The sequence below is a fragment of the Apteryx rowi genome, unplaced genomic scaffold (genome assembly GCF_003343035.1).
Source record: "Apteryx rowi isolate R43461 unplaced genomic scaffold, aptRow1 scaffold_104, whole genome shotgun sequence".
Classification (NCBI taxonomy): domain Eukaryota; kingdom Metazoa; phylum Chordata; class Aves; order Apterygiformes; family Apterygidae; genus Apteryx; species Apteryx rowi.
The window spans coordinates 1,754,047-1,779,423 of NW_020447242.1; the positions used below are offsets into that span (position 1 = coordinate 1,754,047).

At 36.5% G+C, this 25,377-nt stretch overlaps 1 protein-coding gene across 1 annotated transcript in view; it reads left to right on the forward strand.

Moving 5' to 3' along the window:
• Positions 1 to 25,377, forward strand: part of LOC112966773 (G-protein coupled receptor 98-like) — a 200,341-nt gene that overhangs the window by 147,456 nt on the left and 27,508 nt on the right. Inside the window, exon 35 of the mRNA XM_026067216.1 lies at positions 8,799 to 8,920. Within this exon, the coding sequence (XP_025923001.1) occupies positions 8,799 to 8,920 (122 nt within the window). The remainder of the gene's footprint in view (positions 1 to 8,798; positions 8,921 to 25,377) is intronic.

Below are 25,377 nucleotides of genomic sequence, written 5' to 3' on the forward strand. Positions count from 1 at the left end.
ATATTCAAAACGCACCTGGATGCAATCCTGTGCAATGTGCTCTAGGTGACCCTGCTTGAGCAGGGGGGTTGGACTAGATGATCTCCAGAGGTCCCTTCCAACCTCAGTGATTCTGTGATTCTGTGATATATCTAAAACTATAGTTACAGATCTTCCTTATCCTGTGAGTGATATGGTAAAATCTTTATCTTGAATTGTAAGATACATATTGTATACCTAAAAGAAGTGGGGGAACAGTGAACTGTCACCTTGAGATGACAACATCCATCTAGGAATCAAGAACCAGATGTTGGCTACTTCTGATCTAAGTGTTATTTATAGTATTCATCACAGTCAAATATTGAGTATAATATTTTAATCTTCATAACACTCGTTGGGGCTTTTTTGTTGTTTTTTTTTGCATTTAGGAGAAAAAAATCTGTGCCTTAGAGGTTTTTAAAAATACAAATAAGACAAAATGTACAAGCATAATTACAAGCTGAATAAAGAACAAAGATCTGAATGACATAATAACTGAAATTCATCATCTACACTCATGTAATTTAGTTGGTGTTTGTACTGTGTTTCACATGCCCAAATTAGCTTTTTCCTTTAAGGAATTCTGCAGAAGCAAGTTAATTTGCACAAGTTATTCCTGTACAACTGTAGATTTAAAACTTATTTGATGTTTTGAGTAATAACTTCTGAAGAATTTTATTATATGGAGATGAGTAGGTTCATACTTTTCTTTCTCTTTTGATTTGCTGTTGCTCTAGGATTTGCCATTTTTCCTCCCCCCTCCCCCCCCCTTTTTTTTTTTTGAATGTCTTTTTCCTTGCATAACAGTCATAGCATAAATTATGTTAAAGATGCCTGGTCTTTTGTTTGATCATACAATGAAATCTCTTAAAGATATATGAGAAAGTTTGTTGAAAAACTAAGATTTAGTGGGAAGGTTAGAGAGGCCGGTCTTTTATGTTTTTGTGGTAGTGATGTAGCCTTTATGTTTAGTAGTAATGTGTACTTCTCCTTTAGGAGGTGTTTTTTAGTTTCAAGCTGTTCCTTTCCACAAGTAGCAGCAGATCAAAAAATATAATTGAACTCAAAATATAGATTTGCTACTTATTTTTGCAAATTATCTATGAACAATTTTGTCCATTTGGATTCCAGGGACATATCTATAACAGCTTTCTGGTCTGCTACTGTTAAAATCTGCATGTCTGTAACATTCCACGTCTGGAATTAGACGCTTTATCGGGAGTTATGGATTGCATGGTGGTGGTGGTGGTGGTGGTGGTGGTGGTAGTGGTGTTTTCCTCTTTGAAATGTATGAGAAAATCTCTTAACTTCCTTATTTTGGCCACGAAATCCTGTTGCTAAACTCCTTTTCTACAACAACTGTCAAAAGCTCTGCTACTAACTTTAACCCATGACTTGATAAGCAATAGTTTGTAGAGGTTTTACTGAATTTAGGTCTCCAACAAATGAGTGAAGTTCTATGAAGTGATACATTCTCCCCACTCAGCTAGGAAAAAATGTTTGAAAAGATGATTCAGATTTTGCAGTAGGTCTTCATGTCTAGCCAAGAACAATTAAAAGCAATTAAAGTTGCATTATCAGTTTAACAACCTGAGGGAAAGAAACATAGTAAATATTTATAGGTAAACTCAGAAGATCCTGAAAGCTATATTATTTATTTGGTTCTTTTATTGACTTTTCTATTTTTAGAAAAAAAATTAAATACTTCAGGCAATGGAAAAAGGCACAAAATTAACCAACACAGTGGTGAGAATACAAACATTTGGATATATTATGAATTTGTAGTACGTTCTTTATTTATTTATCACAATAAAATCATCTAGATGGTTGCTAACAAGGTACAAAGACATATTCTGCATTACACTGCAGAGTTTTATTATTTCCTAATTTTATTCATTAATTTCTACTTGATTTAGCATTTTCCGCTGTGCAGACTTGTAGTCCCGGAGAAGTTTATCTATGACATCAAGTATGGAAGGAAGGAAAGAGGACCTTCAGGTGGTCTACCTGACAGTTCTTTATAATTGAAAGCTTTTTTTGTAATGAAACAGGCTGAAAACATAAGGAGTAGTTCTTAAGCCTACAGGCAGGAAATAAAAAAAGAAAATTGGCAATTTCAGAATCTTGTTTATTTTCTTTTGAATTATATATCTATTCTAAGAAGAAAATAATGTATTCTGAAATATATAATTAAGTCAAATTGAAAATTTCTTTCTTTTTTCAGAATACCAATTGAAAAAACTTTATTAAAAACCTGCCTGCCTAAAAGAACATGATATTCAATGGGCTAGTCATGGTATCCTGAAGAAAGTGAGCTCCCGAACACTCCACCACTTGGAGTCCATGGCACTCCATGAAAGCCATGGCTTCTTTTTCTAGACCATTCACATAAATTACTTTTTCTAATGGAAAATCTTCAGATTTTCTCTGTGGCAATGAGCTGATATTAATTTCCTAGTACCTATTACTTGTTTCTAGTATAACTCCTTTTTAGTCTTTGATTCATTCAGATTTTAGGCTTTTTCTCTGCTCAAGTGCAAATCCTTCAGTTTCATAACCATAAAGTATAAGATACTGAGCAAGAAGGCATTTTTAAAGAACTATTTAGTATACATAGCGGACAGTTGTTGACTGGAATTGAGCAAGTGCATTTCCACTGTTGCTTCCCTCGCTTGTAAAACAGGTTGTGGCAGGCTACATCAAATTACTCTATCATAATCAATATGCACTACAGAAGGACAAGAGAAGTTAGCCATGTAAACTACCCTATCATTATATTAAATTGAAATGACTTATAAGACATCCACCTCAATCTTCAAATTGCCATTATGTGAATCATCAAAGGTGTGACAACGGACTATAATGTGGGACATTGGTCTGCTTCTCTTTGTTTTCTTCCTACTCCACTCTAATTTCCTACCTACCTTTCCTCTTCCTCCTTATTTCTCAGTTACTCCCACCGTTTTGTTCGTTGTTTGTTCCTTCTCTTCCTTTCAGCCTAGGACTACCAAAAGGCAGCAGCAGCTCTTAGTGCTGCCAGGTGCAGGTGGCAGAAGGCCGGCAGGTATCTCCTTCCTGTGCCTTCCAAAACAGGTGTGTCCTGACTATGAGGAGACTTGCACCTACAGGATGCGTTTGCCACTGGCAAATTCTCTCTTTTTTTTTTCTTTTCTCTCCAGCATCTAAACCAGCATTATTCAACTGGCAGAATATATTCTAGACCCAAGCTATGAATAAGTTTTGCCAAAGTCTCATCATGTGATGTAAGATCTTGTATTTCTCGCCATTTTTCCAGTCCTTCAGGGAACAAAGATGTATGAGCTATTGCAGTTCTCATCTGCGAAGGAATCATGCAGAGATTGACTGGCCCAGCAGAGCTGTAGCTGGTATACTGCTTCTGGCTTTGTGGACTGCAGTAAGCTAATTCAGCCTGTTTAGGTAAAAGCTGTAGATATATGAATCTCATCACCAGATATTTCTCTGCATAGGCCAGTACAGATGTCTTACAGCACAGTCGCAGATGAAAATGCAGAATTCTTAAAACTGCCACCATAATCTTTCTTTTCTTTGTGAGGTTTATTTAAGAATGTAGAAAAGAGTGGGTTTACGTTGTTACAGGTTTTAAACAAGTCTAGATGAAAGCATAGCTGCTTAGGAATGTTCTGGGTTTTTTGTTTGCTTCTATTTCTTGTTCTTGTTTTTGCTATAAGGAGGAAACCAAACAACAAAACAAGGCTGACAGGCATTTTGGTTGAGCAATCTGGCATTTTTTTAGCTGAAACTTACACTAGTGAGTGTAAGTTTCCTGCCTCTCCCTGAGGCAAACCTGTGGAATGCCTTGCCACAGGATACTCTGAATTTTGAAACTTCACAGTAATGAGTTTGAGAGGAGACTGGATAAGTTTGTGAAAGAGAAGTCCCCTGAAAATAGCTAAATATAGAGAAGTTGTGGCTGGTTCAGGAACTCCCTGAGCCGTAAATAATTGAAGGATGGTAGAATTGCTGGGAGAATTATCATATTTGATTGGCCAGCTCTTTCAGCATCTGCTTTTGGCCAGTGTTGGAGGCAAGGCTACATGAATTTTTGGTCTAACCCAGTACAGCTCCTTTTATGTTCCTGTTGAGGAAATTGTCCATTTACAACATTTTAATACTTTTCCTGGTTCATGGATTTTGTAATCTAATCATGAAAATCTGTATCATGAAAATATTGCAGTCTGTCTTTCAAATCTCACCAGCATCGCTTTTATGTAAATCACAGGACAAAATCTTGACTTTTTACTCCAAGGACTCCCCTGCCATAGTAAAACTACAGTTTTACCACCCATAAAAACTTGATTACAATGCAGCACAGYCCTCTGAACAGTAATCATTTCAGAAAAATCGGTGTCCTAAATAAGTTTAAAAGGATAATGATCTCTTCTCAGCAATGGGGAAGAAGTGAAAAACAGTGGGAAACTGTAGCTGGTTGTGTAAATTAAATGTATGAAATTTCACCTGGTTGATATTTAACGCCTCGACTGTTGTAAGTTTTCAAACTCTATACAACTGCAACTAGATCTGGGTACACTGCATTTATCTGTACTGAGTCATCAACTCTGCCAGTGTTTCTTGAGCTTGTAGTCAAGGAAGAGGGGAGATATTTCAGGCAGAGACATGAACAGCCAAGATGGTGATATATGCATACATACATATATATTTATATTTAAGGAGTGGGTGGACTGACTGTTGCTTAAATAAAATCTTTCATCATTCCAAGTACTAAAAATGTATGGTAATAATGTAAAAAATGGGGACTAGCATGGTTCAAATATATAGGGCTCAACAAAGCTGCTTGACAATGTCTTATCTACATCATACTGATGCTGAGTTGACTGTTCTGCCATAGTCTTTCATCACCTAAGATTTATGAAAGTAATGTAAAGGTGAATGGCTGAACTTTGGTTTAGAGTGAAGTTCTTATAAGTGAAAGCACATGTCCAGAAATACTTTTTGAGTTTGTCTGGGAGGGGGCTGTTGTTTTTTTCTGTATGATGGAAATCACAGACAACTAGACTCTCTATTCTGGTTCATTTCAAGCCTATTTATTGGCACCCTTTTCCTTTATGCAGTTATCTTTTTACAAGCTTAAAAGAGATTTTTTGTTGCTAATTATCTGATATGTTTGTTCCAGTTTTTTAGCTTTTGTTTGATCAAAATACAACAAATTATCTGAGTAAAATGTCAGTGAAATGAATTCAGACAACTGAGACTTTAAATACTGCCTAGATTTCAACTTTCTATTAACAGCTTACAATATCCATAGTGAAGCAATTGTTATAGACAAAGATAAAAAAGCAGAACCTTTGACTGCGTACATTCAGCATGTGGCAAAAAGTAGGTATCTTCAAACATTTTTATTAGTATAATGCATATACAAACCCTGTAATTAATATATTTGTATTCAGTAGTGTTTATTACGTGAACTGTTATCAGAATTACTCCTTAAGATAGACTCCATAGATATCATGTTAGATACAGTGGGCTTGATAGGGTCTTACCTATGGTAGTTTTACTCTGGTGAGATGGCACTGAGTTTATTAAAGTTCCCTTTCACACACCCTTGAAGAGAATAAACTCAGGTCATTATACCTCAAACATATGTGATATAGATAGCATGTTAATCCATTTTCTTCATCTTTATGTATGCAGCTATTTCAACAATCTATGGTTTCAACCATTTGGAGGGGTAAAGTTATGATCAATATTGTGATATTTTTCCTTATGTAATGTTTATGTAGTAAAAGTAGAAATTGTTGCTTTTGGCATGTTCTACTACCTGCTGTTCATCCTCCCATAACTTGTTTTCTTCTCTCCCCTGCCCACCACCTCAATTGAACTGTTTTATAGTTACATAAAGGCCATATCATTATTTGAACTTTCTGATATCCTTTTTGAAATTTCTCTACTTTGCTAGCTTAGATCTATTTTTGGTGTTTAGAAAATGTATGCATTAGTGATCATTAATTGCCAGTCAATGACATCAGTTGATTTTTATAAACAGCTGGAGTTTATTAAATGATTTTGAGATTTAAATGAAGAGCATATTTTTTTCCATTAATACTTGTACACAAATAAATAAATGAGTTGTTCTACAGATAACCACTCAATTTATCATTAGACATGTATATTTAAAAACAGCAATTTTTTTTGCTGTATTTTTCTTGTTTTTTATTTTGGTAAATTTGGTTATTACTATAACTTCGAATATGATGAGGTTGTCAATTCTATGTTAGTTATTTGTGAGCTTTAAGGATATGTCTAATAAGTATTTGGATTTGTTTCATTAATGTGTGCAATATAGGAAAAAAAGTAATATTCAATGCTCTATTCTTACTATACTACTTGGTGCTTTACAAGGCTTTGCATTTTAAATATTATAAAATTATTGTGATGTTAGCCATGTATATTAGTAGCTGTTAAGGAAAAGCTTGTTTCAAAGTCCCTTGGGGTCAAGAGGATTTTTTCCGTTGTCTCCAAGAGACTTTGAGACAGGTGCTTTGTGTGTTAGCAACATTAGTGACTTTAGAGTGTAATATGGGAAATATATTGTATTTCCATTCTATTCATCTAACAAAACCCAGTTCCTCCCAGTCTAAAAACAGAAGTACAGAGCCTTAATCTTCTTCCCCTGATGCTGCTCTGAAAAATGCAAACATATTATTAGTGTTATATTGTGAATCAGGGTTCCTTAAGGAATTTCAAACCATTAATAAATTTTGGGCAGGCCTCACCTAGCCATGGGTAAAGAGATTCAGGTGCTTAACATGCATCTAATGCCATTTTAGACAAGCAAGGTTATCCAGTCTGGCCTCTAGCTGTCTCTTCATAGGAAAAGGGTCTTGCATAGGTCCTATGTCATATGTACTGATCATGTACAAATGCTTTAGGTATCTTATGACATCAATCAAATGAATCTAAGGCACCTGCATCCCAATCATGATGTCTCCTGAATGTCACCAGAGATCTCATAGAGTGGTTCCCTGACATCACCAGCTGGCCTGGAAATGAAGACACTGCATCCTCCCTTCTACTGAGGGCAAGCTAGTATCCCTTAGTGCCCAGAAATAGTGCTATTTATCAGTGATCAAACTGGAGAGGATTCGTACTGTGTCCTCAGGCATAATTGCAGAACAGTACCTTTAGTGTGATTACAGCTGAACTTTCTTAAGTTCCTTGCTTAGAGAATCTAACCATCTTAAAGCTGTAATGGCGTTTGTAATTTCCCGGTTAAAAAAGTAAAGAAAGTACTTTTTTTACCCAGTAAAAAGCAAGGCCTTGGTAACTGTTCCAGAGAACTACATTTATTTTAGTACTTGAGTTTTCTCACCTCTGGAGTCCTAGGTTACCACTTCTCTAACAGTATGGTAATATTTATGTGTAACACAGGATCTCATTATAATTCACTAAGGAAGTACACCTCTTTCTTACATTTTGTGTCACTTTAAGTCACTTTGTCAAACTGTGGTTACAGATCAGCCCACGCTGAGGTTTGCGTCTCAGGTTTTACTGAGCAGTATTAGGCTTTAGTTGGGGAAACCTGAAAAACACATTACCTGCTCACATTGTGCTTCACTTCAAGCTATTCTCTCATTTGTAAAAATAAAAACATTAATTTCACAAATTCACTTCCAAAGTATTCATTAAATCCCTGTAGTAACTATTCCCTGCCTTGCTGGGAGGTAGCCCTGACATTGGCTGTTGCTTACATTCACATGATCTTTGTTATTTTTATTGTATTAAACAAAATTCCGAATGTGCTCCCATATTGCTGTTTCCAGAACAGTGCCTGTGAGCAGTGTGTCTCCCCTCTTTGCTGAGGTCGCAGCACTAAGGGCAATGCCTTGCAGAGCACCGCTGCACCTCAAAATGTGCAAGCCTGGGCAAACATGGACTTTGAAGTCTGTCCTGAATCCCATCCATAGCAGGGGCCAGCATGCTGCCCCTTAGTATCAAGAACAGAATTGGGGGATGAAAGCTAATTTCTGCTTTCCTTTTTGTGAACTTTGTTCTACTTCGACATCCTCCATTCAACAGAGTTTAAATCTTTTATATTATAAATACAATAAGGAGTATAAAATGCAGCTGTATATATCTGCTGGGTTGTGTGCTTAAGGCCAGGTTCTGCATGTATTTTTGAATGTGAATGAAGTTAACTAGCAAATTATGTCTTTGAGGGAATCCTTGACTGAACAGACGTATTTGTTTAGTTTTTTATAGGATCAGGTGCCTTCACATTTTCAATTTGCAGTAAAAGTGACAGGAAATCAGTGAATAAACTATTCTCACACTATAAAATCCCAGAGCCTTGGCAGTTTTTTCTATTGATAATGTTATAGTTCTTTTCCCTCAGTGCTTGAAAATCCATTCCCTCCCTGAATTTCCAGTTTGCCAAGAGCTCTCCAACGCTTACCCCAAGTTCAGTATGCGCATCCCACTCACAAAGCAAGCCCTGTTACCTGTTTTGCAGCGCAGGGCTGTGACCCCCCTGCACTCCCCCAGGCCTTCTGCAGCCGGCCATGCACTCCCACAGGTGTCCCGGGTGGCAGGGGGCCCTAGGAGCCCCAGCCCCCCAGCCCAGGGTAGGAGAAGGGTGACCGCAGAGACACGGCTGCCCACTGCTGGGGAACAGATTCCAAGGTTAGGCCAGAGACCAGAAAACTTCTTTCTGCATTGGTAATGCATTAAAAAGTGGTATTAACAAGGCACATTAACTGATAGACTGTGTTTATGGTTTTCAGAGATCCCGTTGGTCCTGTATCTCTTTGCCCTGATTTCCGTCACCTGGCTGTGGGGAGGACTGCACATGGCTTACAGGCACCTCTGGATGTTGGTCTTCTTTATCATCTTCAACAGCCTGCAGGTAAGAGCTGGTGCTTTTTCCTTCTGTCCTGTTACTGAGATTGGGATCATCTCCACTGCTTGTAATACGCTTGGCATTTCAGCTTGACTAGCTGAACAAAAACCAGAAACAAATGAAGGTTAGTCTGTGACACACGGGCAGTGCTAATTACGTATGCTACTTATTTCTGAAATTAACATATAGAATATGTATTCAAGTAAGAGATGCATTGTTTTGATACAATGGAAATAATCGCATAGATTTAATTTCATCGTTAATTTACCAGGAAAGAAAACTACTTGCTTCTTTACATAAGACATTACTGAGGTGATTATAACAATAAAACTGAAGTGTCTGCATCCATTGCAAAAACACTGAATACCTCAGTTTTCTGTATCTGCTAATGCTACTTAAAAAAACCCTCAAAGCTTTAATATTATGTAACTTTAATATTAAAGTTTTTTCATTATTAGAGTGAGCCTTGAGGCTTAGCTTTTCTCATACAGCATACATATTGGTAAAACAAAGATCTTTTCAATGAAAAATTTAAATATAGACTAGATGTTGAATATTAGTTATAAAAAATACAAAAATGAATGTAAACTCACCTTGATAAATAGGGCTACATATTAATGTGAATGATCCATTCCACTGAAATAGGCCTTTGCAGAATTTCATACATGTATGTACTTCCCTTGTACTCAATACTGTATTACACTGAATTTAAAACAATACCATATAGTGTGGAACTGTTTACAGAACAGAGGACACAGTATCAAGTGTGGGAAATGCCTGAAAACTGTGAAATGATGAGGAATTAAATATATATGTATCTAGGCTGTGTAAGTTCTTTGGCCATCTTTATCACAGAAATATCCATGTTATCCTGCTAAGGTCTGTCATGTATTATTTACCTATATTCAAAATCCTTGAACCTCATGAAATAGAAATTAATAAAAAGGGTGTTATTTCACAAAACAGATTAATTTTAGAATTCAAAACAGACTAATTTTAGAATTGAGTACAAAAAGTGGGGTTTTCCTCAAGCAGAAATCTACACATTTGCAAAATGTACGTCTTGGACACAAATATATTTTTAAACTGAGAAAAACGAAATGTAGCTTATTCTCCTTGTAATGCATCTAATTATGCAGTCTATATTGGCATGTGAAATGGCTCAAATTAGGGTTACAATTTTTTTTTCTTTGGAGTTATGCAAACAAGATTTCTCAGTTTTTCTACCCCTTAATATCAAGTATATTCTTACCCTTTAAAAATTCTTAATGGTAATTCTCTGTGAGCAAATAAAATTGATTTTTAAGAAGGCACCTGGGCTTCCTCTCAGTGAGACTACCACAGCTCTGCAGAACTGGCTATTGCTATAGCCACTAGCAATGGACATTCCCTCCTTTTCCTCTCCCCCTGCAAAATTGCAGAGTATAGGCAACCCCCCAGGAGTAAAACCATAGCTATTGTGGCTTTATAGTAAAACATATCACTGATATAAATCATCAATGCGTGGTGGGTGACAGGTGCATGTATGTATATGTAGGTATATATCTTTTTATATACCTATGTGTATATCCTTCCTTATTGTCTTTCTATGAAGAATTATTTCTACAGTCCATTACAGCTTTGTGTTACATCAGTCTACCTTTGATACAAGTTTTTGGAGAAGGTATCTCATAACTGAGATTTTATTCTGGAGGTATCACTTTTGCACTAGCACTGTAATATGTGTGGATATTTGACTTAAAATAGAATGACTTTTTTGCCAGGGGATATTTAGAGAAGATTGATATGAATAGTCTGTGAGTAACCTCAAGAAGGATCATTCATAGCCAAAATGTTGACCCTTCTGTATGACTGCAAGAAGAGACTTTATATTAGTCTGTTTTATATAACTTAGAATGTCTTATTCAAGTAAAGACAAGCGAAGAAACAAAGATGTAGAATTGTAGTAGGTAATATGGAAAACACAGGTATAAAAGCATGCCTGGAATAATATTTAAGTCGTAACTGATATTTGAGAAGCACCTTTGCATGACCTTGCAACTTTGCTAAGTTAGAATTTTGTTTAAATCTAGTTTATAGTGGGATGAAAATATTTACTTTTCTCAATCCATGTGAAGTTTTTCAGTTGGATGAATGCAATGCCCTTTAGGTTTTTTTTTTCCATTCATGCCTTTAAAAATCTTTGAACTTGAGGAGTAGATTATTTTTTCCTTTATTGGCTAATCCTTTGTTGTTGACTGATCTCTTATCAGCATTGCAGGAACTTGGCTTTATGGGTATTTTGATGTCAGAATTATTCCTATCCATAATTTCATGTAACTGAAAGAATATATATTTTTGCATATATTGTTCTGGTACTCAAGGACCTGACATAAATATAACTTTCATCATTAAGCACTATGCTTTTCTAGCAGCTATGTTTTGCAACAGCAATGGGTCATGCACAAAGATCAAATAACCTTCATTAGTAGCTGCACTTCTAATCTTTGAGAGATATGTCCCCAGTTGAGTCTCCACCCTCAATTAGACAGCTGGGAAATAAATATTCAGAAATTTAGATGAGATAGTGTGTCCTTTCAAGGAGCCAGGAAGTGAAAAATTCAGCCTCAAATATTACAGGCTTCACCCTTCCAACTCTTGGGCTTGCCTCAGATTGTTGCCATTACCTTACAACACTGTGCATGGAGCACAGCCCTAGTTTCAAACCTGCAGTGAAGCCAGGCTGCCAGCGTTGCCCTTCTACTTATAACTATGAAACTCTACCAACACAAGCAACTGCTTCACCAAATAGATATGAATTGTGCTGTGAAGATATAATGTTAACCATATTGCTTTTATCCTCAACAAGTTTGTCTGTTGAACTAGGAGCACATATTCTGAAAATGTGAGTCTTTTCTGTGAATCACTCAGTCTCCTAGTCCTTCCAAGTCTGTCTTTAAATGTTTTCAACCTCTCCTTCAAGTGACAGATATCACAGTTCTGCAACAGGATTGTTTAGCAGATTCGTGGTAGATTGCAGTACTATGGATGGAATACAGGAATAGAAAAAAGTAAAGAATTGAGGGGATGTATGCTGTCTGCCAACTAATCCCTAAATAAGCTTGTTCAAGAAACTTGCACTCCTGTGGTTTGTCTCTTTTGTATCAGGATTGATATACTTGGCTTCTTGCCCTAGTGAGATGATAGTATCAGGTCCTCAAGGTAGAAGAGCCATCACATTATACTTTTTGAAGTATAAAGCTGTCAAATGTTTAAAGGAAAAAAAAAATCTTTCTAATGTGGTGTACCCCGAGAAGAGTAGTAGAAACTGAGGAGATCTTCTTTCACAATATTACAGGTTTTTGTTTCTTTGCTTGTTTTAATAGGCGGTTGTCGTCAGTGCTTTGTATACCTCTACAATAAAACATGTTTAAAAAACCATTTCCTGGAACACCAACACATTTTAAATAACCACACCACGTATATTGTTCTTCTGTTTTACAAATTACAATTATCTGATCAGGAAACAGAAAAACTGCCGTGTGACTGAGGTGACCAGACATGCAGCGTGAATTAAAAAACAGTGAAAGATCAATGTGAACAGTTTGTAAATAATACCCATTTTCCTTAATTTTTGCTGTTCATCAAATAACCATATATATAGAATTATCTTAATAAAAGAAAGTGTCTATATGCAAATTATTTGTGTGTAGAAAAAAATTATGTATAACAAATACTACTCACAATGAATAAATCAATCTTTTGCTGTAAGTTTTGTAAAGCTTTTACACATGATAACTTTCACGAATAAGGAGCTAGCAGGGCTAGTCTCTGGAGGCATACAGTCAGTGTTGAAAATTCCTTCTGGCCTACAAATTTGGCAAAGCAAGGTTTATTCCTGACATGGACAGCCAGTCCCCAGTGTCCTTTGAAGCTTTAATCTCAGTCCTGCTATTCTGGAAGGAGAGACAAAGATGAAATAGGATTTAACAGTGGATAACACATTTTCAGAATGATTTCAAGAGAAACTAGCTATTTTTTAGTGTATGCTGTTTCCATGTCATTCCCATGTCTTACGTCTTTATCAGCTCTCAGATTTGATAGTGATTATTAAAACTAAGCCAAGTGTTTCTGCAATACAAGGCTATTTTACCATTTATTGGTGGGTATTTTTGTTATACAGCATGCCCTGTTTCAGTTAGGAACAATTCAATGTTCATTAAGAGCTTTTCCCCATCAGGAAAGAAAACATGAACTAGTTTACAAGAAACAGAGACCTGCTTCCCTGCTGCTGAAGAGTTACAGACCATGTAACAAAGCAAAACATGACACATTACGATGTATTTGTTACCCAAATGGATTCAGCACAGGAGACTGAGAAGACATTCTGTATTATCCAATTTAGTTGTTTAGCCTTATGACAAGCATATCCTAGGAAATGCACTTGATACAAAAATCATCTACTAAGGACAAATTGTTTCCGAGCACTTCCTTTAAGAAACGGTTTCCATCAGAGATGTATTTATAGTACAAGCTATTCATATACGTGGAGAGAAAAGCTAGTCCTTTCCCTGTAACTTCAGGAATAAACATGCAAAGTGCTGTGTGGGGAGACAATAGTTGATTTACATGGTTATTGAATAAACAGTGACCCAGGAAATAAATACAGCTAAACTGTTCCTGTTCACTGAGGCCAAAATGAAAGTTTAAAGGGTATCTTAAACCTTAGCTATCCAGTGAGCTTCTGTAAAGTAGGAAATCCAAAAATAAATTTAAAAAAGCATAAGAGGAAAAGGATGAGAAGCATATTTAGGATATCTGATGTTTTGAGTTCCTCAGCAGTGTGTTCCCGATTATACTACCCAGGCAGCATATGTGTCACAGAAACATACTCCCTGTTCTCATGTGAAAGGCCTTGGCTCCTGATCTTTTCAATTGCAAAACAGAGAGGAACATTTGTCTCTTTACATTTGATTGCCTAAGCAGATTTACTCACAATATATTTGTTGGGGGCAGGAATAAGAGAATGAACTGGTATCTTAAGCTGTTTGTCTCTAAAGGTTAGGATTTCACAAGGCATTTTGCATATGCTATACTAATATAAATGAGCGCTGTGTTTTTCATGAGATTAACGGGGTGTTTGGGGTTTGTACAGCTACATCATCAGTGGCTTATTTACCATTCCATTAAGGCCTGATCCAAAGTTCACTGAGGTGGGTGGAACTTGTCCTACTGTTTGCAGAGGGCTTGGGATTAGGCTTTAGATAGACTATGAGGCTTTCCCCATAGCTGACTCAGTTTGTTTTTACAGTTTCTCAGGTACAATCTTGGTTATTATTTGGCTGTATTTCTGGCACCCTGCCCTGGACACCCCAGCCTTCTGTCCTGTAACTTAGGATATGTATCTACATTGCAAACTAGATGATATTAGATACCCCTGAGCTACCTTTATGTAAGAGGGACCACATGTAGCTAACCAGGGCAGTACAGAGCTCAGCGGGTACCCTCAGCTTCTTGGCAGTGCAGACTGGCCTGTGTGGAATCGCATGATGCTTCAGCAAGGTTTCTTGTTAAAGGTAATCCAGCTTTCTCCACAGTACCCTGTCTACATTACAGAGCCGCTGATATTCTGTAATGAGAGTCACGTAACTCTAAGAGATTCCATCAGCTTTAGTACATTGTAGGTTTTTGTATGATCCTGAGACCTGTAAAGGCTTTGCTTCGAATTTGGTAGGAAGGCATCTGGATCAGGTGTTCATCAGAACTAGAAGATGGATATCAGCTGAGGTTGCTACCTAGGTTATATTGCAGTGATATTTTCAATTTCATGTGTGATACAAGAGTGATACTCTTGATAGTCATCTCCAAACTAGATATAGATATTTATTTCTACATTAATAATTGCTAGATTTCTCAAAATAAAATACTTTAACAGTTGTAAATGTAATGTTGGCGCTCACCAAGTTTACTCCTGTACTGATGCAATGTGTGTTGTGCCACATAGACTTACAATCATCTTGGTGGCATTGAGGTATAGAATTTTCAATGAGTTGAGTGAATTCAGAGGAAGAAAGGAGCAGGCTATATTATGATGGTATCCTTAAATTAAATTTTCCTTAACTATTAAACACATCTATTGTAGTTAGCGCTTCCCTTTTGGAAATCCTATTGTTTTTCCTTTTATGGACTTTTGTAACTAAAATGACATAGTGGTAATTGCCACTATGAAAATCAGGTTCTAAAGGATTCGGTATTAAAGAGGCAAAGTTGTAAAGAAAAAAACAAACAAACAAACAAAATCAAATGCTAGACAGTGGGATATGAGTAAATGTGCTGGGCCACAAAGGCTTCTTAAAGATTCTGCAAAAAAAAAAAAAAAAAAGTGATGTTTTACTCCAGATAAGCCCAACAAAGACAGTGAAGTGATCATAGTACTGCCAGGATAAGGTGAACTACAAGCAGAGTATCAAGAAAGTACATAAGCTCATTCAGACGTAAATAGTAAAAGCGATACCAAACCCTTTACCATCAGCTGAGATGACTGAGTGCATAAACTAAGCATCATTAAACATAGCTTAAAGGATTCATGCAGTACCTAGAAAACAAACAGATCCAAGCAGGCTTTGTATTTTGACATTGTTGCAATAAAGTAGATTCTCATACTGATTCTGAAGACTTTGGCTGTCTTCCAGACATACTGTACCTGGAAGGGGAGAAAATAATATACTCAGTACAGTTCACTTGTTTAATAAGCGAACAACAAAGGAATAGGAAAAGAAGCTGTTGTAGCTAAAGTCATAAACCTTGCAAGTCTGGCCACTGTTGAGAAAGGCTGTACATTTATTTGTTCATTTACTCTAAACAAAACAGTAAAAAGAGCTAATATAAAGCAGACAAAGAAATCAAAGACTTCTCACGTTTTGACATCAGCAGCTAAACACAGACTGCCTTTTGGGTTGAAAACATCAGTGTGCCAATAGCATTGGTTTGCTTTATGCTACCAGATCAAACATATGAAGCCATCTGAGTAGCCTGAATAATGAATGAATCAAGACAATGCAGTGTTCAAGTTTATATTCCTTTTTCCATATGTATTACTTCATACTAAGTTCTTTCTTAAAGAAGAAACAACTGATTTCCTAGTTATCACCCTGCACATACTCTACTATATAATTACCATAGTGAATTATGAAGTTATTATAATACATTCCCATTACCTGTTCTAGTCCTTACGTAATGGACCCAAATATCAGTCTAAGCTGAAAGCAAAACACAGCAAAAAAGTGTGCAGTATCAAGTGAACAAAGAAAATATTGTTAGGTTGGGACTAAACATTTGGTAGGAGAAACTGATATCAGGACAGAATGGCTTGTGTCTAAAGCTGCGTCCATGATGATGAAAGGATCAAATAATGCATAATAAATTTCAAAAAATACGGCATGAAAGAATCTGGAATGTGCTTTGACTTTCTGGATTTTGGACCAATTATCAACCAAAAATATTTAGTGAATATTTAAATCAATGCCCAACTATATTTGCAAAAACATAATATAATTCTTCTTGAGCAGGGGGGTTGGACTTAGATGACTTCCAGAGGTCCCTTCCAACCTCAACGATTCTGTGATTCTGTAATGTATTCCTTTAAACAAAAATAGTTGTTAAATAACATTTTAGGACTTTCAGCATCCATTAAGTTCCTTTAGCAGTTCTTGAAGGACTTTATATTTATGTATCTTAGGAAAACTGTCTAAACACTCTAATAATTTTCTAATATAGAAGATGACGAAGCAGTTCTTCCCATTCCATTAGAAAAATAGTAGTATTAGTAGGAATTATGCCTCCCGGAAGAGCTCCTGAAGGCCTTACCATCAAGGCTGAGCACCCTGAGTGCTGGGAGCTTGACAAATGGAAGCTCGATCATTTCTGTATTTCCAGTTAGGAAACTTATCCTTTTCCACTCTCCTCCTCCTCCTCTGCACCTCAGTGAAGTGTGGGGAAGGCTGGGGGCACCCTGGGAGAGGGGAGGTATCGCTGTGAGGCAGGATGTCCCACAGTGACCTCAGACCATGTCACAGATGTGCCACAGAAGGTCTGCAGGGCCCCTACCACCATCATCCCACAGACCCTGCAGACTTTGGCCGTACAATGGCAAGGGGAGCTGCACTGGCCATTTTAGGGTGCTGCCCCCACCCCAGTGTCCAAATGCTCTATCACAGATAAGTAATGTAGCTATAATATGTGTTGCTACATTCAATGGAGGTATAGCCACTGAAAGAACTTGGGATCAGATGTATTCTTTTCTGCTTCCAGCTCTGTCAATAAGCATCTACATTTCTTAATGTGGAGAATACAGTAATAATCAACTTGATTTGATATCTATGACTTTTCATTTTACATTGCTGCCAATCTCCTTGTATTATCATATATAGCAATTTTTTCAGTAATTCAGCTAAATGAAATTTCTCAGTGTAATCAGAATGTAGAATCAAGCTGTAGTTTGCCTTTAAATCCAGGCTTTTAAATTCTGTACTATTATTTTAAGACCATTAATTGATAAAGCACTATCAACTCAGAGAATTCAGAGGTCATGAATTTGGATTTTAAATTTTGAAAATAATGGATTTCTTTACAGTTGGCTGAAGTACTCAATGTCTTTTTTTTTTCCAACTGGTCTTTACAGGCAAAGCCTGCTGCCTGACCTCCGCATACACTGGCACAGTTTGAGAAGGAAAGAACCAGCAAACAGTAGAGAAGTAGCAGGTTAGGGACTGCTTAGAGAAGTTGCCATTGTCAGATCTATGGGGCTGAAATGGATTCATCTGAAAGTGCTGAAAGAGGTGGTCCTTGTGATTGTGCATCCACTATCATTTTTAAAAAATCATGGCAATTGAGGAGATGCCTGATGACTAGAAAAAAAAGATAGCATTACTCTCATATTTTAGAAAGGTCGGATGTAACCTCAGGAAGTTTGTGTATGACACTGAACTAGGGGGAGTGGCTGACATGACAGATGGCAGAAATAGTCTGGAGAGAACGTGATAAACTTGAGGAAAAAACTCATGAGGTTCAATGAAGAGAAGTGGAAAGTTATGCTCTAAGGCAGAATAACCACATGCATTAGTTCAGGCTTGGAAAAATATGGCTGAATATTAGTCCTGCTGAAAAGGACATACGATGGTGTCAGGCCGAGTATGACACAGCAGTGGACTCATCTTGTAAATAAGGCAAGCCAAGAACGTGGCCAACAGATTGAGTGAAGTTATTATCCCCATCTACTCAGTGCTGATGAGGCCACACCTGGAATCCTGTGTCCAGTTTTGGGACCCCCAGTTCAAGAGGTATGTAGAGAAAGTGAGAGTCCAGGAGAGGGCTACTCTGTGAAGTAGTTCTGAAGGAGCTGAGGGAGCTGGGCTTATTCAGTCTGGTGAAGAGGACACTAATAGAAAATGTGATAGCAGCTTGCAAATTCTTGAAGGGTTGTTAAAAAGATGAGGGCACCAAACTCTTCTTGGTAGTGCCRGGTGGTATAACAAAGGGCAGTGTCACAAACTGCAGCTTGGAAAGTTCAGGTTGGACACCAGGAAAAATAATTCACTAGGGGGAAGAGCAGAACTGGAACATGTTGCCCAGAGAGGTTTTGGATCACCATTTTCAGAGGATTTCAGGATTCAGCTGCACAAAGTCGTACTGACCTAATCAGTAGACTGGCCTTTTGAGTTGGCTAAATGTCCTCCAAAAGTTCCTTCCAACCAACTTTTCTGTGATTCTATGATTTGACCTGTTGGAAGCTCTATTTGCGAGCTATTCATTGTGATAAATAGACAATAAAACCAGTCACATGGCCCTAAGATCAAGAGTTTTAAGAAAAGCACCGAATACCATAAGACTAATAATAAAATCCTAAAAGTTGGAAATGATATAGGCGGAAAAGGTTAGGTAAAATATTAACCATCTTTAGGAATAACTATGGGGCAGTGAGTTATGGGCAATGAGTTATACGTTTCTCGTGTTTCAGCACTGCAGAATTTTATATACACATATATATCTTCATGCTGAATTCATTATATTATGAAGGCTAATATGAACTTTTCTGTGAAGTAAATGCATGTAACATGCTAATAGCCCCTAGAAAAATAACCATTTCTTCTTCCTCCACCCACACATTTCCTGCTAAAGAGCCCTCTATACTGTACAAGGCTGATGTTTCACCAGTAAACGAGAAGGATGCTTTCTGCTTTTTGCTGGTAATAAATACAGATGAGGCCTTGTGTGGAGGTTTATAAAACTCTGGTTAAAAAAGACAAATCATTCTGTTATTTTTATATACAGCTTTGGTGGTCTCCAAGCAACTACTGTGGAAAGAGTAAATGGCATTATTGCTTTTATCTCTGATAGTTTCATTATTACTCAACATATTCGTGATATGCAATTTCAGTAGAGATCATGATATGCTGACTAAGATTTAATTCTGAAATAACACTGAAATAACAGGAATTCAATAAAAATTGACTCCATCATTTTTTTCTGCTGGACTAAAAGCAGCTTCTGTTCTCTGTGTTTTATTTTATCCTTGACATATAATACATTTTAAACACATGCTGCTGCTGGAAATTGTGTACATTTTTGGAATGCCATCCAGCTAATGAGAGCCCAAGGAATATGAGCTAAGGCCCACCACCTAGCCTTAATTCATAGGATGACTTGTCAAATTTGAAGCAGAAGAGAATAGGGAAGGGGTATGAAAAATGTATACAAGACTGGGAAGGAGAAAATCCAAGCATTTAAGTGTATGGTCCTAATAGAATAATGCAAGAAGGAACTTTTTTCATGTGACTAAAAATACTATTGCATACTGCAACCAGTATAAGACTCTGTGAAATTTCAAACAATAAATGGACCACTTAGTAAGTTTTATCAGTTAGTGAAATTCTTATCTATTGTGGGCAAGATATAGCTAAAAATATCGTGAACTGTCAGTGAGATGCATCCTGGGTAGCTTTTTCTCATAGTAGTTTTTAAAATTTCTTCTTGTGTTACTCTACCTTCAGATAGACTGCAAATTCTTATTTTCCAGTGAAGACAGAACAATGCTCTAAGTGTGATTGATAATGGTTTTGCCAGCTTAGGCAATAATGGGTTAGAAGTTGCCCAAACTAGGACAGAGTTACGCTAAAAGGAACTGTTTAATGGGTTCTTCTCAGAAGTACTGTATTTTTGCAGGCTCTAACAGTTCCTGTTAGGACTGAAGGRCAGCTAGTTTGCCAAAAGAAACAATGACTTTTTGATATGAAAGTACACTTTCCTTTTTTTCTCTGAAGTGTTTTGGAATAAAGTAAGCAAAAAATCCTCAAAATTAAACCTAAAAGGGACTTCTAGAAGTCATCAAAACCTTCTGTGCCACAACATAGTTTCAGTTATACCTTATATACTAAATATATTTAATGAGGATATTTTGATATTGGCAACTATGGGCCTGTTAGTTGAATTTCAATATTAAAGATGAGATACTTGAAAGTAAGTTAGAAATGCAGCTTGGATTTACTGAAGTTAGGCATAGTAGTCTAAGTCATTATCTTGATGAGAAGTTGGCTAATCCAGGCAAAAGAAGTGCAGCAAATCTGTCCAGCTCTTAGGGAAGTATTTGATACAGTAGCACAACAAAATTGGAGGAGTAAGAGTAAAGCTCTGACTAAATGGGAAAAATAAGAAAACAAATAATTTTGCATCTTGGGATCAATCTTCTCCAGTATTTTCATTATGACTATAGCATAAAAAATGCTAATATAGCTTTTTGATTACACAAAATTAGGAGGTATTGGTTATTCAGAGAAGGACTGATGTATCATACACAATGAAATGGATCATCTTTATTCTGTGGAATTAATACAAATTACATGAGCTCTGACAACACTAAGTGCAAAATTATGATGCTAATAGTGAAAGAATTTCTGCTATAAACTTGGTTAGCTAGATAGAACTGAGGAACAGAAACTGAGGTGGGTGTACCGCTTTATCACAGCATGAATACGAATCACCAAGATGATACAGCCATAAAAGAAGCAAATATGATGCTAATATGTACCCAATAGAGATATTAATGCCATTGTAAAAGGTGCTGGTGATGCACTATTTGGAATCCTGTGTACAGTTCTGAGCACATTGTTCAAGAAAAATGAATTCTGTATATGGTAGGTGCAGGAAAAAAAATGTATTAACAATGAACAGGGATTTGAAAAACTTATTGGAGAAGCCTGAGAGTATTTTACATGTCAGCAATCATCTGTTCTGTGTCTGCACACTTAGCTGGCCTTGTTCTAGCAGCTATATAATCACATTAGTGTTGTGCGGTACCCAAGATAATATATCCCCTCTCTCAGCAGGCAGTTTTTAGAGACTTACATCCTTTACCAGAGTTGACCCTAAATCAGAACAACTTTTTGAGTTCCAACACCTCAGTTCTGATCTGAAGACAAGCTGGTGTGAGGGCATAAAGAAAGCTTAGAACATTGCTTTGAAAGTTAAATTCACATTGAACACATTTGCTAGCACAGTGGTCTGCCACTTACGATTTGTATGCACAAACAGTTAAATACCTAATCTGCTCAGAAATACTCTTTGTGGCTGTCATCTCATGCCACTAAATTCTGTGATAGTTTTAGTATTTCCTTCTATTAAAAAAAAAGATCATGAATTTAAGGAACATTAGCTGTACTGTTGTGCATTCATTCCAAAGTTGGTCGATTTGAACTTTTTTAAGTGTAATGTTGCCAATGCTTTTCTTCATACTGAATTTTTGTAATAGACATTTTTTCCCCAAAGAGGAACATGTCAACAGTTAAATGTGAGATCTGAATATACCCACTTAGTAACAGCTCTCTCAGGAAGCTTTCTAATGCATGTGAGGACTGCAAATCATTTGTGTCTGGAAAGAATTGAGCAACTGTGAAGCTGAAGCTAACCACAGTTGGATGAAAATTGCTAAATTATGTTTTCTTTATTTTGAGCAAAATGTCAAGTGTTGCTCTTTTGCCTTTGCCTTGACAAAGGTCAATTGGATTAAAAAAAGCACCAAATCAACTTGTACTGTCAGCTTATTATTTGTTTAAATCTTCAGATGTGTTGTTTTGCTGTTACAACAGAGTCATGGAAAGTTTTAGTGACAGAGATATATTAGAACCTAAATTGCAAAACTGGTAACTATACTGATATTTTTTCTTTGTTCTTTTTATGTCTTCTTAAAAGAGGATGAGGAGAAGACTTAGTTTTGACAGGGGTATCCTGTTATTGTATGAGTGTGCACACATGTGTATGTGTATGTAAATAAGACATATGATCTATTGGTGTGCACATTGTCCAAAGAGAGACTTTGTCATATTGTGATTGTGTTTCAGAAAACCTGTAACAGGAAAGCAGGCTGGAAATTGCAACACTTTTCCTGAGRAATTATCAGCTACCATGAAGACCAACTAGAGAATTTTGAATTTTCAGTATTTCTTAGGCCTCAGCACCCTCTAGGATTAATTCTTTGAGCTCCAGGAAACAGGAATCTAGCGTCTTAATAGGCAGAATAATTCCTTTCTGAATGGAGTGGAGCCAGAAGCCCTTACAGAACCTTTTTTCCATTCCTAACTTTTGAAAGAGGTTAGGAAAACAGTGATTCTCACCATGAAGACTGTTGCTTTCCTGCAAAGTTTTAATATTCCCACGCTAACTTTTGTGTAACCACCTATTAATAGCCAAATATACCAACCTATGTGACAGAAATTTTTGCTTCATAAAAGAAAATATGTGCTACAGATCAATTTTCAATTCTGTCATTGCATTTATATCAGCGGACAAAAAAGGGTAAGTAACACTACCCACCTCTAGGCACCTAAATTAGTAAGCTAGTTTATTCATGTGGTCTGTAAAGAGAGAGATGTGATTCTAGAGGATGCTTCACTGCATACATGATAGATTCCTGTTTTCTGAATATTTTCAATTAATAGAATGTTTCAGTATTGAAGCTCTTGATACTAAAATATTGTATTAAATGGAAATGCCTCTTTGTGTTCTTAAAAAGAAAAAGTGAAAATAATTACTATTCATATCAGGAATTGGTCACTTTCATGTTGTCCTTTAATGATAAGGATGCTTGTCCTTTCCTTATTACACTATTTTTTGCTGATGAACATCTTCTAAAGTCTTGAGAAATAAGCTCAAGCTAGGATAACTTGCTTTATCAGAGTAACTATATACTTGCCTTTCAGTAAATGTTAATGCCTGGCAATTATTTAGTCTTGAGTATTCCCAGAGATGCAGAAACTATGATTATTTATTAATTGTAGTGCTCCAGAGTTCATGCATGGGCCAGGATTTCATTGTATCAAATACTCTACAAACACAGACCAAAAAGATATTCTGTGCCCTAAACAATTTTTAATTTAGGACATGAGACAACAACTGGACACACAAGACAGGCAGTACAAGGAGGCAGTTAGACAAGAGGCCAGAATGATGGGCACGCTGCCAGCTTTTATAGCCAGGGACATAAGAGGAGGTCATCAAGAAAATGGAACGAGCCTATTCAAAGTGGTGCATGGTGGGAGGATGAGAGACAACAGGCATAAGTTGAAACAAGGTCCCTTCCAACGTAACGTTATCACATGTTCCTATGAACTGATTCAGAGAGGAATAAAGATGGTGTCTCTGCTTTAAGATTGCACTAAGGCCTGTACTGTGGAAGATTTTGCAATAAGCAGCTAAGCTTCTACCCTTCTTTCCACAGCAGGAATCCAGTCCCACCCTTGAAACTCTACCGAGCTTTAGTTATGAAGAGAACCCTGTCCTTACCTGTTTCTCTGTCCCCTTCTGCATAGCTTTTTTTTTTAATTCATCTAAACGTTGCATATATTGAGCATAGAAAGTGTGCTAGCACCAGTTCTAATATTTCTTTGCCTGTCTTGAGGCCCTGTTTCAGATCCTTTTTTCATTCTTCCCTAAGAAATAGATAATCTCAGAAGGAGAAACAAATCATTTCTGTCCACATTACCACAAGAGCTTTGCTTGTCAAATAAACAGAGTGTAGATGTCTTTCATAGGCTATAGGATAGGACATAGTGAGAGGATGAGATTCTTGGACCAACTGAGGTTTTTCTTAAGCATCAGTGTAGAAATAGTCTAAGTAATTTGTCTGTGATTATGCTAGTCATATGTGGTGAGTTTTGGTTCAAGTTATTCTCCTAAGCCCTTGAAAAAACATGTAACTGTCTTACTTTCCTATAGGACACATGAAAACCAAGTGGAGAAAGTATCTTTATGGTAGCCCTTATAACATAAAATTTTATAAATGTTTTAACTAACAAAAATTTTTATAGTTTTGTCTCTAATAAAATATATCTGTAGAAAAAAGGAGACCTTATTTGGGGTATTTTGGACAAAGGTATAGGAAAACTTGAGAAATGCAGTTTTATTAATGTAATATATATTTTAACTGAATATATTGTGAAAAAATTACAAAGCAATCACAAGTAGTCTTTTTTGCTTGTGAAAATTACCATAATAGGATACTTGGATAAAATATTTGAAAAACTGAGAATAAATTATTTTTAATGACTCTCATTTTTTCATGGTTCATATGGCCTATAACTAGTAATGTCAGCTGTGTAGCATTTTGTCATATAAGTATGAATTATTACAAGCCTGTCAATCTTCAGATTACTTTTATGAGATGGGTACTATCACCTCTGTTTTATAGATGGCTGGAATGAAAGCCATGGGAGGAGAAATAACTTGTGTAGGGCCACACAGCAGTCTTTGATTTAAGATGAGAATTTAATGGCTCCTATAGTTCACATTTGTGCTCAGTTTATTAAACCATACCACTACCAATCTCTTATTTTGTATTGCCTCCAGTGCTGTATTTTCCAAATGGATTGTATTTTCTAAATGGAAGCCAAAGATGGTGCTAGTAGTTCATTAGTTTTCTGTAAAAATAGAGAATATAAGGAACTGTGGGGTGAATGATTTTCAACATAATCTAAATAAAGACACTCCTCTTCCTGGAAACAGCTCTTTCTGGATTGCTTCCCATTGCCTTCCTCCTTTCCATTGGCAAAGAGCATTAGCACACACTGCTTAGTCACTTTGCTAACATGCTTGGCTTAGTTTTTGGTAAGACAGATTTGTAATAGCTAAAATGTCAAGCATGGACTTGAAGAAAATAATGCTGTATATAATAATAAATGATGTCTAACTTACTTGCCTGTTAATTTCCTGTTGCTTAGTACCAATATAAAGAATGCAAAAATAAATAAAAAAATCCCCAAATCATAGCAATAGCTTTCTGCCAAGAACATGATTTCTACATGTTACATGTACAGATTTAGCCATCTAGTGAATTAAAGATTTTTTTATTAGCTTTGTTCACATACAAACCGAAGATATACCGTATACTGTATCTCTTTAAAAAGTGCTTGGTAAAGTTTAAAGGGTTTAATCATTTT